The sequence below is a fragment of the Mytilus californianus genome, unplaced genomic scaffold, assembly GCF_021869535.1.
Source record: "Mytilus californianus isolate M0D057914Y unplaced genomic scaffold, xbMytCali1.0.p SCAF_7, whole genome shotgun sequence".
NCBI classification, from domain to species: Eukaryota; Metazoa; Mollusca; class Bivalvia; order Mytilida; family Mytilidae; genus Mytilus; species Mytilus californianus.
The window spans coordinates 44,218,104-44,234,423 of NW_026262723.1; the positions used below are offsets into that span (position 1 = coordinate 44,218,104).

Genomic DNA, 16,320 nt, shown 5'->3' on the forward strand with positions numbered 1-16,320 from the left:
AGTTTTCATTTAAGGAGCGGAATTTTATTTACAGTATTTGGAATACAAATGATGGACAGTTTGAATTACAGAAAATAAAGGAAAACGTGGGCGAAATTTCGATGTGACAGCAAACCAACGTCGCAAATATAACCAAAAGACATCAAAAGGTCAATTGACGGTTTTCAGCCATAGACTTGTGTCTTTTCAGCATATCATGCTCTAAATCGCCCGACTCTACAAATGTTGAAAAGAAACTTAAGATACTTTGAAAGGTCCGCCATCGACACCAAATTATCCAAATGACAACATCATTAAGGTATGAAAAAAGAGGTGTGATTTTTGTCGTACAAAGAGGCATAACTCAAACGTATCTGTTACTGTTTTGAATTGCATTTTGTTACTGGTAGACCTTTTTAAAAATAAAAAAAGTGGACCACTTTATAATATTCAAAACAGAGGCGGAAGATGCCAAAGTAATCAAAACCTATCAGTCGAAGAGAGACCCACAATGACAATGACAATGACATGACAATAAAAGAAAAACGACGAAAAGACAAGGAACAGTTTATAAACACTATCTTTAATACGAAAAACTGAGCTACACGCACCTCACTAAAAACCGGGATTGATATCAGGTGATCCGGAGGTGTAAGCATATCTTCCCCACATGGGACTCACGTCTTATTGCTCATGGATAGTACAAAGTCGGTAGTCTCAATTGGTGAAGTCACAATTCTAAAACAAAATAAATATCTACAACTGTATAAATGTAGTATATCCTTCCAATCGTTTTCTATTAGAAGTGTTGTAGAGTTGCCATGTTAGCTATATCCTTAACAACAAGGAATTTTTGCATAAATGTGTAGTATAAGTTTCGAAGTTTTGAATAACATATATATTTTAAGAAATATGTGGATTATCCCGATTTAATCGAAAGCTAACATCTTTTTAGGACAAAATGGTGGATCGTTATACAATGATGAAAGACGAGACAAATGGGTCTATCAAACATCATACAGGAAGGACAGAAAAAATGGTCAAAAGAGAAAAGTGAAGACAAACAAGTACACAAGACACTACACTGAAAAATAAAATACACACTTGAACCCCGAAGAAAAGCAGGTGTGACTTCTGATTTTCGTTTAGGGAGAGCAGTTCCTGCTCTTCAAGTTGGGTCCATCGTGCTGCTCATAAAAAGTTATAACCTGGTGACAAGTAAGCCATTTACTAGGCAATAACGATTTCATTGTGGCTGTCACAAACGAGACATATTCGTGATCATCTGTAAGGATAAACGAATTCATGATGGCTAAGAATGCTTGGTTAAGTAGCCTCTTTGTACATGTAAGCAGCTACTCTAAGTTTCAAAACTAGGTGATATTCACTATCACCCAGAATATGAGTTTGATGAAAAATAAAAAACATAGAAACCGACCTTTTCCTTTAAAGTTTACTGACACATTGTTATTGATTGTTGTTTGCTTTACGTCCAGTGGCAAATAGTTCATGCATGTTTAGGACGATACTGAACCATTGAAGCGTACAATAAGGAAAAGACAATGTTGAAATGACATGTCTGACGGCCCTTTTCAAATACAACCTACCTATATACTTACAAATACTTACAATTCTTGACCTAGTATGCACAGATATATACCGATGAACTAGCTTAATCGGAAAAACATAACCTTATTACTTATCAAATGATGAGATCAAGGAATTTTGCTATGCTCTTAGGACTTCGACGAGTAAGCGAGACAGTTAAACAACTGATCAGATTGCAAAAACATGCATGGCACAATGACTAAATTCTCGTTAAGGAATAAAAGGAGTATGATATATACGGTATACGTCAATGAGACAGCAACACAACAACTAACAACAACCAAATGACATCTTATTTACTACACTTTTATAAATGACATATTATCCTTCTACAACCTCTTATCTAGTTGCTTCATTATAGCAAGGATGGGTATAGTCTTAGAAGAAAATGAAACCACAGGTGAATGAATGAAACGTTGAACCTCTTCGCTTATTCCATCGGAGGTTGGGCCAAAGAAAAAGTATGTCGTCATGATATTTTAATATACGTTAGTGTTTATAATTATTTTAAATATAATATTGAATATCAAAATTTGTACACAGGGCGTACTATTTATGGCATCGTAAACATAAATCTAACTTCAAAACAAAGGTATCATTTAACATACGAGATTTTATTAAATTTACAGATATTAAAAAAATTTATAATTCATATTAGAAAATATGTTACATTCGGATATTTGTCATATACAATAAAAATAAATTGAACTGTTGACATTAAGAAATTACTAGCAAGCCCTATTATACAAATGAAGTTTGGACTTTTGTAGTGAATCGAAAAATCATGCTTGCTAGATGACAGTGATATGAGACCTTAAATATATTTGATTTACATTAAAATCCTTCATCATTTCTAATTTAAAAAGATATTGATATTTAAAAAGACTGAATCATTCAGATTTTCGAAATTCAATTGCAGTGAAATTTTCCTTTTGTACACATTTATAGAAAAGCTTATAACTTTCAAACATATTCTATCATTTTATGTACATGTATATTATAACATCCAAATTTTAGATTTAAGCAGATTCATGATTTAGTTTGCATAGTTAACAAAATACAGAAAACGAAACAAATAACAGTCATTATAAACGCGAAAATGGAATGTATTAATACATATACATATATATATATTTATTTAATGTATACATGGAGAAATGTTTTATCAATGTAGTTATTTTGATGTCTGGAAAGACTAGAATTATTAATACATTGCCCATTGTTGACTTTGGTCTGGTTGTTGACCAGCATCTTCAAATGTCGGCTGAATATATCCAGATGAAGCCCCGGATGAAGATGATTCCGAATCCGATTCTGAATCAAAACTACTGTTGTCGCTAGGTCTCTCTGTTCCAAAATTTATTACTCCAGTAACGGTTTCATATTGTAGGGATTTCTTCTCACTATCGGATTTTCTTTTGCTACTTTTTCGTTTTCCTTTTTTATCACTAATAACTTGCTTGCTGTATTCGTAAGAGGGTGGACCGTGTGATGGCATTTGAATCACACGTTCAATTATTTCTCCTTCAGGCATTGACCCTCTTACAATTTGAGATCCACTCACTGGTCTACCGTGAACGCTCGGTCGTTCGACAACGCGAGTTACGGTAGGATAAGCATGTCTCTCTCGTACTACGGTAGGTCTTTCGACCATTTTTGTTACGATTGGTTGGTCATGCTGGATGTTTCGAATGACAGGTTTTTCAACTACCTTAGTTGAAGTCGGGTATTTATGAAGCTCTTTTGCGACAAATGATCGTTCCTGAACATTGGTCACAATTGGCTCGGCATGTTCAACTGTTCTAATAAGTGGCTGTTGTACAACCTTTGTTGACGTTGGATATTTATGTAGTTCCTTCATAACTACAGGCCTCTCCTGATAATCAGTAACAAGCGGTTCCCTGTGCTCAATTGTTTTAATGACGGGTTTTTCGACTACTCTGGTAGCCGTTGGGTATCTGTGAACCTCTCCAGTAACGACTTCCTTCTGTTGGACCTCTGTAACTAAAGGTTCGTCATGTTCTACTGTTCTGATTACAGGTTTTTCTACTACTTTCCTAGAAGTTGGATATTTATGAAGTTCCTTTGTGATCACCTGTCTTTCTTGGAATTCTGTTACTATTGGTTGATCATACTCTACTTCTTTTACGACAGGAACGTCTACCATTTTGGTAACTACTTGCTCAGGGTGTGTAACTTCTGCAATAACTGGTTCTTCAACAACTTGAGTGGCAGTGGGATATTTATGAATGACTTTCACGACGACTGGTTGCTTTTCTATCTGTGTAATGATTGGTTGGTCGTGAGTAATTTCTTGTATAACTGGTATCATTTCTCTCTGAATGACTTGTTGCGGTTGTTTTCTAACCAATTGTTGTTGTGGGACTATTGGAACTATTTGTTTTTCATCATACGCAATTTCACTTGGGGAAGTCACTTGATATTTGCCATCACCGTCTTCATCTCCAAAATTGATCATTTTTCCCTAAACAAAATAAATAGTTCATCAATAATTAAAAAATCTTAAGTGGGCAAAGTCATATACCACGACATCCCCCCTCTCCGACCATGTAAAATGGAAAAAAGTTATATTGATCTGATGGCATTATTTTTTTTTCTATTTACATTAAGTTATTAGTCTTTTCAGTTAAGATTTTAGACAAAAGTATTGTGTTACACAACTATTATATAACAAATATTAGTAACTATGACCTTCACCTTAGACGTAGTGACTTAAAAATCAAAAGGAATCTTCCTCTTATTGTATGCAACCATTTATTCTAGGCTAAATCCATTGCTATATATAAGATTGATATCCAAATTTTTTAGAATAAATGGTTGCATACAAATGGTTCCCTGGTGCTAATAGCAGCAGGGAACCATTTGTCAGCACAAATTTCAGTCTAATTGTAGTAGCTTTGACCTTAACCTTTGATGTGGTGACCCCAAAATCAATAGGAATCTTCCTCTCAGAATATGTGCAATATATCTAAGCAGGTTGCAATCCAATTTGTAGTATTCGATTTAGCAACCACTTTCTGCACAAATTTCAGTCTATTATTAGTACATATATGACCTCAAAATCAATAAGGATCTCATACGTCCTCTTATGATGTGTGATCATATACCTTAGTAAGATTGCAATCCGATATAGAGAACTTGGAGTATGAATCCGGACACGAAAATTACTGATAAATGGGACAAACTCTATGTATCCCCTGCTACGTCGTAAATTGGGGTATACTAATATGTGATGTGATCAAAGAGCCACAACCTCCGTGACTCCATTTGTAAGTTAGAAAATAATGAGAAGCGTCATTCTTGCCATTTACAACAGAGTTGTGTTGTTTACAACTAGTTCACCGTACAACAAAAAGAAAAACATTCTTATAGAATAGAAACGTGTAGACATATGGAACCAAATAAATAGGGTTATGGTAGCACAATTCTATGTACAAAAAACTTGTCTTGTATCTACCGTTCAAGAAAGCACACAGTTAAATCTGACCTACCTTTTCTTCATATCGAGGTGAATCCACCATTTGTATTTGTCTATTAAAGGAAGGTCTGAAAGCAGAAATGATGAACATGACTGTTGTGCATTTGCAATAGAGTCTACTCAAATCAGTTTCAGATGTTCTGGTATGACATTTTTCGTAGTTCGGTACTTTTGTTAATACTTTTAACCCAGTGGTCAATCGAGTTTTTCTAAAACTCGTCGTTCGATCATCATATAAGCTGAAAGCTTCATATAAAACCAAACATGGTCTTATGGTTCTGGGTGAGGTCCTGTATTTTTCATCTTCGTTTTGTTCTGAAGTTTAGCTTAGCTTATCAGGAAGCATCGTTTAGATACTAGTATAAATATTCCAATAAAAAATATATCGAACTTTTTTACAGATGTTCGATAGTTTTGTCGATATTTTTGGAGTGTTTCTATGTTGCTTCCTGCCAGAAGAGTTATTCATGCGCAAAGTTGCGTCATGTTCCAACAGTGTTTAAAGGTTTTAAAACATATTTTGAGTAGGGTTGGGGCAACGAACGTTTTAAAATTGTTTGATTTTCAATTTTTCTCAAGTTTTAGTTGGTAAAGTGATGGTCTTCGGACAAAGCGGCATAATTCACGTTTAACTAAGTATGTTTTCTAGTGCTCTTTGTTACTGCTAACAATACAAAACAAAAATATAGATTAATTGATCGATTGGTGTTTAAGCCACTTTCAACACTATTGTGCTATTTCGTGGCTGTCAGTTTTTATTGGTGGAGGAAGCCGGAATGCCCACAGAGAACCACCAACCTCGGTAGGGTCAATTGAGATTGGAGTCGAACGCACCTGTCACTTGCCGGTTTCGAACTCGCAATCTAAGTGTTGACCACAGGCACTTGTCTCTGAAAATTTTGTTTCCTATATACCGTAATGTTATAATAAGGTATATAGGAATTGTTTTTCAAGACAAGTGCCTTTGGTGTTGACAGGCTAGTTATACAGTAGTTTGACTACTTAGCCCACTCGGGCACCGATGCCCCTACAAAAAAAATGAAATAAAAATAAAAAAGTGTATGTTTATGATAATCAAATCTCTGTGAAGGAAAAAGTTAGTGTAAAATTCAGAGATCTTCTTGCAAAAAAAATGCCAGGTAGGTTTAAAATTGTGCGAATGATCCTGATAGTCTTCTATTAAATCTATGAACATGTTGTAAATATGATATCACATATGAGTCGTAGTAAATAGGTTGAAGTTCTGATTACTATCAAGCATTCCCAACTAGTATAATCTCACATAAAAGTAGTGATTTTCTTAAATTCTGGATGACTGCCACGGTGGAACAAGGATTTATATATAGGTCAGGATATACGGCAATAGCCTCTTTTCAGAAATCACTTAGACAAAGTCTTTTCTTGCCACACAACAGATGATTGGTTAACTCAACATAACTTATTAATATAAGAATTGCAAATTTACGCAGACACGGGAACGATTACAAGAATTATATTTTGGAAACTACAGTTACCAAATTTTGCTGAGTATATTGTATTTATTCCTATTAAAGTTCGATAATATAGAACAATAACAAAAATCGTGAATCGATACTAAAATCTAGATCTTTTATTAGATATAAAGTCAACTTACCCAATATCATTCAAATCTGGAAAAAAAATAATGAAAATTATAATTAAAAGAAATACTCGACATAAATTAAAATTCACATTAGCATCCTTCATATATCATGAATAAAAATTGCATACATTACTTCTGTATCAATGAGCTGTTTGAAATTATTCATATGGTGTAAACAAAGTCATATATATCATGCACACAGGAAAACCTTTTGCGATAGATTTTTAAAACCCATACGTTTTATTGATTTCTATGAAACACGAAAACTTCTGTGATGTTGTTTGATATTGGTGGTCATTGCTAGTTAAGTTCGTGCATGTACATGGTGACGAAAATAAATGACAATAAAATTCCTACAAGTCCAAGAAAATATAAAAAAAACATTGTCAAATATTTCTATACTTGAGAGTCCACGACTTAAATGTGTGGAAATGTAAAATTCCATATCTGAAGAAGCTATATTATTGCATAAAGTATCTTGTGTTAAAAACTTGGCTACATAATTATTTCAAAATTAGGTTCCAATACGCCAGAAAATCTATTAAAAATGCCAACTGCATAATGGCACTATTTCATTATGTGGAAATATAATGTAAATTTTCTGTGGGTCAACTTTGATCACTTAAAAAGTGTCCACTTTTACTTGTTCAGCAGCGATTTACTGGTCTATATGTAATATTTATATATGTGAATAAATATAAACGTATATGTACATTGTCGAAAAAAATAAAATATATTTGTAAGAGCTTTAGAAATAGGACGAAAAGGTTTAGTTGTTAAAATCCAAATAGGCGTCTCTGATTTTTCGACATGGTTTAATCGCGGACCGCAAAGAGGAGGACCCCAAAATGAACTTTCATATTCACATTACCGTTTGCTCAGACGACGGAGTAACAGGATGCTTTATTTGTACAAGTACAAGTACAAATTAAGCAAAAATTTATTTGTGTACATGTTATTTGTACAATCGTTAGCTGATTGCAGGATAAAATTGAAACATTAATGTATTTCACCAGTCCATACCGGTATTCAAAATTTGCTTATATCCTGTGTGGTGATTTTTCAGGGCCGTTTTCCAACAACAAAAAAATCGGAAAAACTGCAATCGTATGCAATTTTATTCTCTATAATCCAGGATTAAAATAGCACGAACGACAAAACGACTGAATTGTATGATTGATACTATACGCTATTTGGTGTCTGATTGGGATTGTCATGTTATATTTGTTCTTATATAGTTACTGGTAATTCATTTCGTGGATTCAATTTGTCTATGATTACACGATTTTTCTGAACTTTTTATTTTTTTCCTTATATATTTGTGTGCTCATATCTAATAGTATTCTTACCTCTTAGTTGAATAGTGTCAGGGTTATACATTCTGGGGGTGTGATTATGTATTGATGAGGGCGCTTTGGAAACTCTCGAAATGACAGATTTTTCTTCTTCCAAACGTTCATGTTCAATTTCCGATCTGTCAACTTTGTGTTTTCCATGGAGCCATTGACGTTTTGGGAACCAGTCATTCCTATAATAAGAGAGTAATTTGTTTTTAATACGTGTTCATGTAGGATTTAATAATGTCTCCCATGAAATAATGTCCGCCGGTCATTTTTCATAGTAAATACGGTCCATGGACAATATTTACTTATTTTATTGTGACCCGGACACAATTTACCTATGAAAAAATGTCATAAGCTGTGAAAAAGTGTCCATGTTATCACTGGACACTTTCTACCATTTTTGGACCTCGAACAGTAAATGTAGTAATGTAGGATTTAATAATGTCCCCCAATGAAATAATGTACAACTCCATCACATTCTTTTGTGCCTATACGTAATCAATTTTGATGACTTTTGTATTACTTCGATCCCTTGGAGGACATTATTATGAAATAGTGTCCTGTGGGAAGACACTATTTCATAACTGTTGCTGTGAAAATTTGATTTTATAATTTTGACATTTTCTTCGACGTGTTCACCTTACATTTTCATTGAACTTTTCAAGGTATCTTTTAAATTAGATAGTTGTAAAGTTGTTGGTATTCACTGCCATCCATCTTTTATATTTAAATTCATCTATTTCTAAAACAATTTTCTTAATAAATTAAAATTCAAGTATAATAAAACTTCGATGACCTTTGTATTACTTCCCTTGGAGGACATAATTTAATATCAGCGGCTATACAATATTGTCCTGTGGGAGGACACTATATTTCATAACTGTTATATTCTGTCCACTAAAGAGACGAAATTTCATGGCAATAGACATTATTTAATACTTTAATTCTGTGAAAAAACTGTCCAGGCGGACATTTTTTTACAGGACACTATTATGTCTTACACTTATATTGCAACTTATAAAAATGGTGAATCGGAATCTATTTTGTTTTACATCGATATCTTGTCAAAATAATCCCTTACTCATACTTTAAAATGCCATGTACTGTCTATGATAGTTGCTGTCGCAAAAAACGTTTCGAGTTTAACTGCCAACGTGTTTTACAAAAACTCATCTTTAGATGTCACATATGGAGCTAACTTATCATGACTTGTGAAGTTTGCCTTGCAAGCCTTCGAGTTACAGTCTTTAGTGGTAGAGAGCTGAAAGTGTTATAATTTTTACCCTACAATTTCTAAATAAATAAATCGCCTCAGTGGCCTCAAGATATATGAAATGTGTTCGCCTCGAAATCGGGAAATCGTGGGTTCGATCAGCACCAAGGGACGATGCTATTAAAATGACTTGCCCAAATGAACATATGAGGAATGAATCTTTAGTGCAATAAATTAAAATTTATTTTAAAATATATGGACACTTGTGTTTAACCCGATCACCAAAAATTAAAGATATATTCACAGTGATTTCTAAATTTCAAATTAAGTTGGGAGTAAGATTGCGTGTTACGTTTCTCACACACTTTATCACTAAACTTACCACACAATTCCCAGCATACACACTACTAAAGCACCAATCAAAATAAAGAAAGCCATAACAGCAGCTACCACTAAACCAACTAGTGGATCAGGATTTGACTCAGCCATCACATCTGTTAAAAAATGTTAGCATATCAAATAAATGAAGACATTTAACTTTACCCTCACCAAAATTATTGGCAAAAAAAATTCTCTTTAGTAATTTTTGTTTTTTGTTTGTTTGTTTGTTTGTTATTGGTTTTCTTTATTGTGAGTATTATTATTATATTGTATCAGATATGAACTCCACAAATCATCAAAGAAATTAATTGTTTGTTTGTTTGTATGTTTATTGGTGTTAAACGACAGTTTCTGATCAGTTTTTCTTTTCTATATCATGGTGGCAGGTTTTGTTTTAATTGAAGGAAGCCTGAGTATCCGGAGAGAATAACCTATATTTGGCAGGACTGGCAATCCTTGTCAAAAATATCGGAGTCTACGAATACGAATACGAAAGTTTTATTTTGATTCGGTTCACATATAACAATACAAACATAAACTCTTAAGAGCATTTTACCGAATATAAGGTAACACAAACACAACATTAAAACACACAACATGCAGACAGGATATATAACAGCACAGTCATATCGAAATACATGCAAAGCACTTTTAAAATACATATCTAAAGCCAAAGCTGAAGCACAACTAAAAATTAAGCACAACTAAAATTAAGCACAAATAAAATATAGCACACATGCAAAAATTTAAGGCATAATAACATGTTAGAGCAACTTCTAAAATATGATAAAGCTTATCTACAAGCAGAACAACAACATTTTGAACCATTCCAAGACTGTATAAGGCTCTTAAATTGAGAAAAACTGTTTTCAGTCCTGAAATGGTCAGGTAGGCTGTTCGAGTCTAACGCATCTCGACACGAGCGGGGTTCCAACTCACAACCTTATTGCTGACAGGCTAGTTAACACTAGGTTAAATATTTAGCCCCCTTGGCCCTTTTAAGGGGATACCCAACAATTTGATCAAAATACATTTAGCTCGTTTATTTTTCATAAAATTTTGTGACAAAATATTTACTTTGACCTGTTGACAAAAATGTAATAGTTTCAGTTTCAAGAAATTCGAACCACACAATTTACAGGAATGATTTCATTGGATATATTATAGTTGTTTGACTAAAACTAATTTGATCATTTTGATAGTTTGATTTCTCTTCACTAATGGAGTGTGGTTAAAACGTTCAGTTGATTTGAAAGAGTTAACTCCCTTCGGTGTTCTGTAACCCAATAATTATTTTGAAATATTATAAATTTCTAATAATCTAGCTTTTTGTAATGGAATCACGCTATCAAACGGCGTAAAGAAAGTTCCTCAGAAAACAGATAAGACATGCAAACATTAAAATAATTCGTCATAGACTAATATTATAGCCAAGGTGTTGAAAAATCCGTCAATTCCTTTGATTTACATGATAAAATATATATTTGGAATCTGCAAGCCATGCACAGTAAAAACCAATCAAACGCTTATAACTAATTTTTTTGAAAAAAGGGGTGTCGGAAAACTGAGACTAATATAACACTATGTGATATAAGTAGTCTCAGGGGGAAATAAAATAAAAAAATAAGCGCATGAGTCGCAAACTTTGTATAAAATAACTATTAAGGGCATACGATACAGTTACAGGGGAGGTAATGACGTTGCCAACGTAAAATGTTATTTTTCGCGACGTCAAACTGCGACATATCGGGAAAAGATGCATTTTTTGACTTATTTTTATTATTCAGACTGATATAACATGAAAACGAGTTCATGGACACCTCTTTCTTAAAATGAGATTAGGATTGATTACGTATGAAGCCATTGTACCAATTTTTATGAAAAAGTCACCGATGAGATTTTTTAAAATTAGATAAGTATACAGCAAAAAATTCCGTTTTTTTCCTAAAATCCTGAAACTTTGATAAAAATTAATTATTTCCAAGGAATCGGTTATAAAAATTTAGAGTATACGTATGTAAAGGAGAATTTCCAAATGTTTTTACAAAAATCCTATTGTGTTTATCTTTTGAAACAAAAAAGTTAGGTATGTCTATCCAAAGGATAGAAATGTTCAAAAAAACGAAATTTTGAGTAAATATCTAAAATTTCGACCCCATTTATCTCTTAAAGTAGCACATGAAGGTATTATTTTTTATTACATATTTGCAGTGACTAGGTGAAAAATAGCTTGTATGCAAATTTTCGTAAAAAAATCACCGTGGGATCAAAACTGTTACGTATGCCCTTAATTCGAAGACAACGTAAAATATATGTGTAGTTTCATTTGATAATACGCTAGCAACGTAAAAAGATAATGTATTTGTGATACAAACAGATAAATGGGTATACATTTTGCAAAGTGATTACAATAATTGTACATATTTATTTTTCAATAATAGAAATATATAATAATACAGCAAAATCTTGAATCTAAGTACCGTTAAATGCAAACATTTATTTTTAAATTTAGCAATATTTAAATTGAAAATTAAACACATATACTGAATCACCTTGAAAATCAAAAACCGGTTACTACCTTTAAAGGTTTGTAATGGTACGCCCATACATTGGAACCGCTGAAGTGAAACAAATCGACTATTTTTGAGGGAAAATCTCAAAATGGTCAATATATTAGCTTCAACTTTTAATCTCTTTATTATCAAAATCACAAAGGGTGTTCATCCTTCATAAAGGAGATAAATGTCACATTCCTTTAATAAGTGAAAGAATGACAGAAAGTGTAAACCTACATATTTTCTTGCATCCAATCTTTATTTTGATATCACATCAAAATGTCATTGAAAGGATGGGCCGAATAAACGAAGATTTTATTAGAACAAATTACCCAAAGTTCATAAATAGATTGTTAAACACTCAGTCTGTATAGAGATGCGTGGAATTATTGAATATCATAGTTTTACAAATATACACGAGCTTCGTAGAAATAATATTTGCCACTGGACGTTAAGCAACCAACAATCAATCAATGGTAGAAATAACAATTAAAAAGTCACAAACATTGAGCTACAATTTTTTTTTGGAATAGAAATGAAATTTGATAAAAGACCATTGATAAAAGACCAAATTTATTTGATTGTTTCTTAAAAATGTGTAATTTCGAGAGAGAAAAAAGTATAGAATACTAAAAGAAGCAAATGACAGAAAAACAGTACTACATGATGCACATATATAACAATAACAGAAATATTTTATCCCTGTGATATATCCCATACTTGTGTTCTACTTGATAAACTAATTTAAAAAAGCTAATTTTGGTAAATCAAGAAAATAATGTAAATGCTGTATTCTTCGAGGCCATAATTATTTCGAGGCAGCCCTAGCGGTTGATATCTTTTGAAAAGTGTCAAGTGACATTCTATCTGTAAAATTACAGTCATTAATTTTCTTCTATTTTCATCTTGTATTTTTGGTATAGAATGACACTGTCGTATACAATATTACTATACACCTATATATAGCTGCAACAATACAATGGAAAATAACAGGTCCTATAGATATCCCAACAAGTTCCATTTAGAAAAAAGAAAGAGTCGTGCATACCAGGACTATAAATGAGAATCAGACATGAATTCTCAGAAATGAAAATAGATATAGATAGATAATGTGTGAAAGTTTTGATATTTTAGCAAATCGATGTGGTGCAGAACACAATATTAAACATTCAACCCATGAACAAGTCCAAAATATTATCTCTAAACAATGCCATTATTAATTCAAAAAGGTTAACAGCATATCTGTTCACCCTTGACTTACCTGGTAAAGTAAGTAAAATCAATACACAAGAAAGAAAATTAGCTGATGCCATTTTGATTTCGATTTCAAGTCAATACGTCCCAGGTAATCTATTCCCAATAAATGTACATTTCACTGCCACTAGTTTCCTAAAGGATAATGTCCTGTCTCGAAGAATTTGATGTGAAAGACCAGCAGGAAGTTACACCCAGTTTTCAACTGTCCATTCTATCACGGTGACGAGTTTTAACACAATATACCCGTATATTTAACCCGAAACCAATTATTCGTTCTATTGTTGTCCATTAGGGAACATCTCAAACTACTTTTAAAGGCTATTAAATATAAGTTGGTTCAATTTCTTCCGGCTATTTGGCTATTTGATTTAAATATATAGTAATTTAAAGTTAAGAAAAATACCATTAGTAAACATAGATGTTCCTTTATGTATCAAGTATCTCAGTTAGATGGTTATCTAATTGCTTTTCAACTCAAGTCATCATTAATTACATGGTATATGCATATTTGATATAATTACATGTTACATGTACATAGTATATGCATATTTGATATAATTACATGTTACATGTACATGAGCATATATATATATAATTACATTTTACAATACATGTTATATTTCTAATACAATATCAAATATACAAAATAATTTTATTAACACAAAATTGATACGAAGTATGTTAGCAAAGTCACAATTTAACTTTTTTACAACAAAAAAAATGATCTCAATTATATGGTCCGCGATCACGTTAGACGGGAAACGCCTGCTTTGGGATAGGTTTTTAAGTTTATAGATTTACAAGTCATTTTATCCATTTAACTCATAATTATATGGGTTTGTGTTCTGACATATGATACTTTCTATTTATACTTTATCCAGTATAATATGTTCAATAGAGATGAAGGGCTGGTAAAACATAACTGATTCGAGAATTGAAAGTTGCATTCGTTCATATATATAAATATACATATACACCAGGCCTACGTTTGTGTATATATTGCATATCATAATACATAAACACATTTTATGGAACATAGAACCGGGGGGTTCCGGTTATTATAACTCAAAATAGGTCCAAGACCTAAACTGACTCTCAATTGAAATACAGATTAAGTACATTGTATATAATACATGTTATTGTTACAGTATCTATAGAAAGGGATAAGTGTCCAACGAATTAACTTGTTATCGTCAAGGTGATTTCAAATACGCAGACAAACATTTTAACAATAGAATTGATTAAGCACATAGAAATGTAAAATATTAGATTTACGAATAAATTGTCACTTTGGAACTTAAAATAAGTCTGAAGTTTATTTCTTATATACAAATGTCCAAATCTTCCGGGTTATGAATACACAATTCCAGTACAAGCATGTCCAATAATTTACTAGATATAAGCTTATCCACATGTAATATGATGATACATCCACAAACATTGTCGTCAAGATATATTGATGAATGCATGCAATTGATAAAAAAGAAGAAATATAGCCGCCCAAAGTCTTTTAATTTATCATATACATTGATTGGTTGATACAACAAATTCAGAGCATCATCCGCTGCTCTTCATACAGAAGACCAGCGGTTTGCATTGATTGAAGACAGCGGAGCCCTGATAGAAGTTTTCGTACAAGGTAAAATACCATCTTTGAGGTATAGATTGGTGGGTCTAACTTTTTAAAGGCAATTAGCTACAAATGATCCGAGTCTGGATTTTTTCAGAAATGATATTTATTTATGAGAATGAAGATATTAATACGATTTTATCTTATGGTGACAACTTTTTTGTTACAAAAAAAATGTTTCATCGATTCCAAATTTTAAAATGTTGTTTTATCAGGAGAGATAACTCAAAAAATGTTGTTTCATGAAGGAAAATAAATTTACAATAAATTTGCCTATTTTGTTTTGTATCAAAATACGAGTAGGGTGACCATTTTTTTATTTTTATTTTTTGAAAGGACTTTATATGTGCCATCTTCTCATATTTGATTTCAAAATTTTTTTTTTTAGCTTTTTGTCTATAAAACTTACAAAATCTAACAATTTTTCACTATCTTTAGTTGATTTCAAAAGTTACCTCAAAGTCAACACGTAATTGTGACGAGCGCATGCATTAAGAATAGAATTTTATTGTAACCTTCATTTTCATACAACCCTTAGTCTGCAAGGCTTTTTTGTTGTATTTATTTGATACTCGTGAATACATATCAATAAATAAAACATGCACAGTATTTCCAAATGTTCATTGCATGCAGGATGTTATCTAGGGTCTAAATTCCATACTTTGACCTATATTTTTATCAGTTCCTTATCACATTAATCCCTAAATATGGCAATTTTGTTTACATCATTAGTTTGTTGTGTTCTTGTTATTTCAATATATCTAGGTAAGACCTTGAAATTTTTTCACTTAGCAATTTTTTTTGCACATCTGGTATATACTTTGCGTAAGGAATCAGTTATATATGGAGGTATAAAGAGGGTCTAGATGGGGTCTACAGAATAGAGAATAATGGGTAAAATAAATAAAGAATAGAGAAATAAAGGACCACTTATCCAGACCCTCTATTATACTAACATGGTTGAATTGCAGGTAGTGAAGAAACTAATGCACAGAAATCATCAGGTTTTAACTTGGTACAGGTGGCTTAAAAAACTAGGAGGAACGATAAAAAATTGTGTTATATCTGTTCATCAGTCTAGTTTGTAATGACATGAATATATTTTTTTTTTGTCTCCTGTTTCTCCGCTTTCATATTGAACCAATGGTAGGGTAAATATTTCATTTTGAGAGACAGTTCATTTTGGGATCCTTTTAGCGGTCCGCGTTTGAACTATGTTGGTTTCTTTGAAAAA

General features: G+C 32.2%; 1 protein-coding gene across 1 annotated transcript; it reads right to left on the bottom strand.

The window, feature by feature from the left end:
* Nucleotides 1-2,180: 2,180 nt before the first annotated feature.
* LOC127707476 (uncharacterized) lies at nt 2,181-13,753 on the bottom strand. The gene is made up of 6 exons (XM_052212010.1): nt 13,461-13,753; nt 9,646-9,757; nt 8,057-8,235; nt 6,720-6,735; nt 5,100-5,154; nt 2,181-4,072 (listed from the first exon to the last, which is right to left on the bottom strand). The coding sequence occupies exons 1-6, from the start codon at nt 13,510-13,512 to the stop codon at nt 2,792-2,794; spliced, it is 1,695 nt and encodes a 564-aa protein (XP_052067970.1). The 5' UTR covers nt 13,513-13,753; the 3' UTR covers nt 2,181-2,791.
* Between the last annotated feature and the right edge of the window lie 2,567 nt (nt 13,754-16,320).

Excerpts from the sequence above, each read along its gene's own strand:
- LOC127707476 (XM_052212010.1), bottom strand. The coding sequence starts at position 13,512 with ATGGCATCAGCTAATTTTCTTTCTTGTGTATTGATTTTACTTACTTTA. Across the intron at positions 9,758-13,460 it reads GATTTTACTTACTTTACCAG|ATGTGATGGCTGAGTCAAAT; the intron begins GTAAGTCAAGGG and ends ATTTTTTAACAG. Across the intron at positions 8,236-9,645 it reads TGTATGCTGGGAATTGTGTG|GAATGACTGGTTCCCAAAAC; the intron begins GTAAGTTTAGTG and ends CTCTTATTATAG.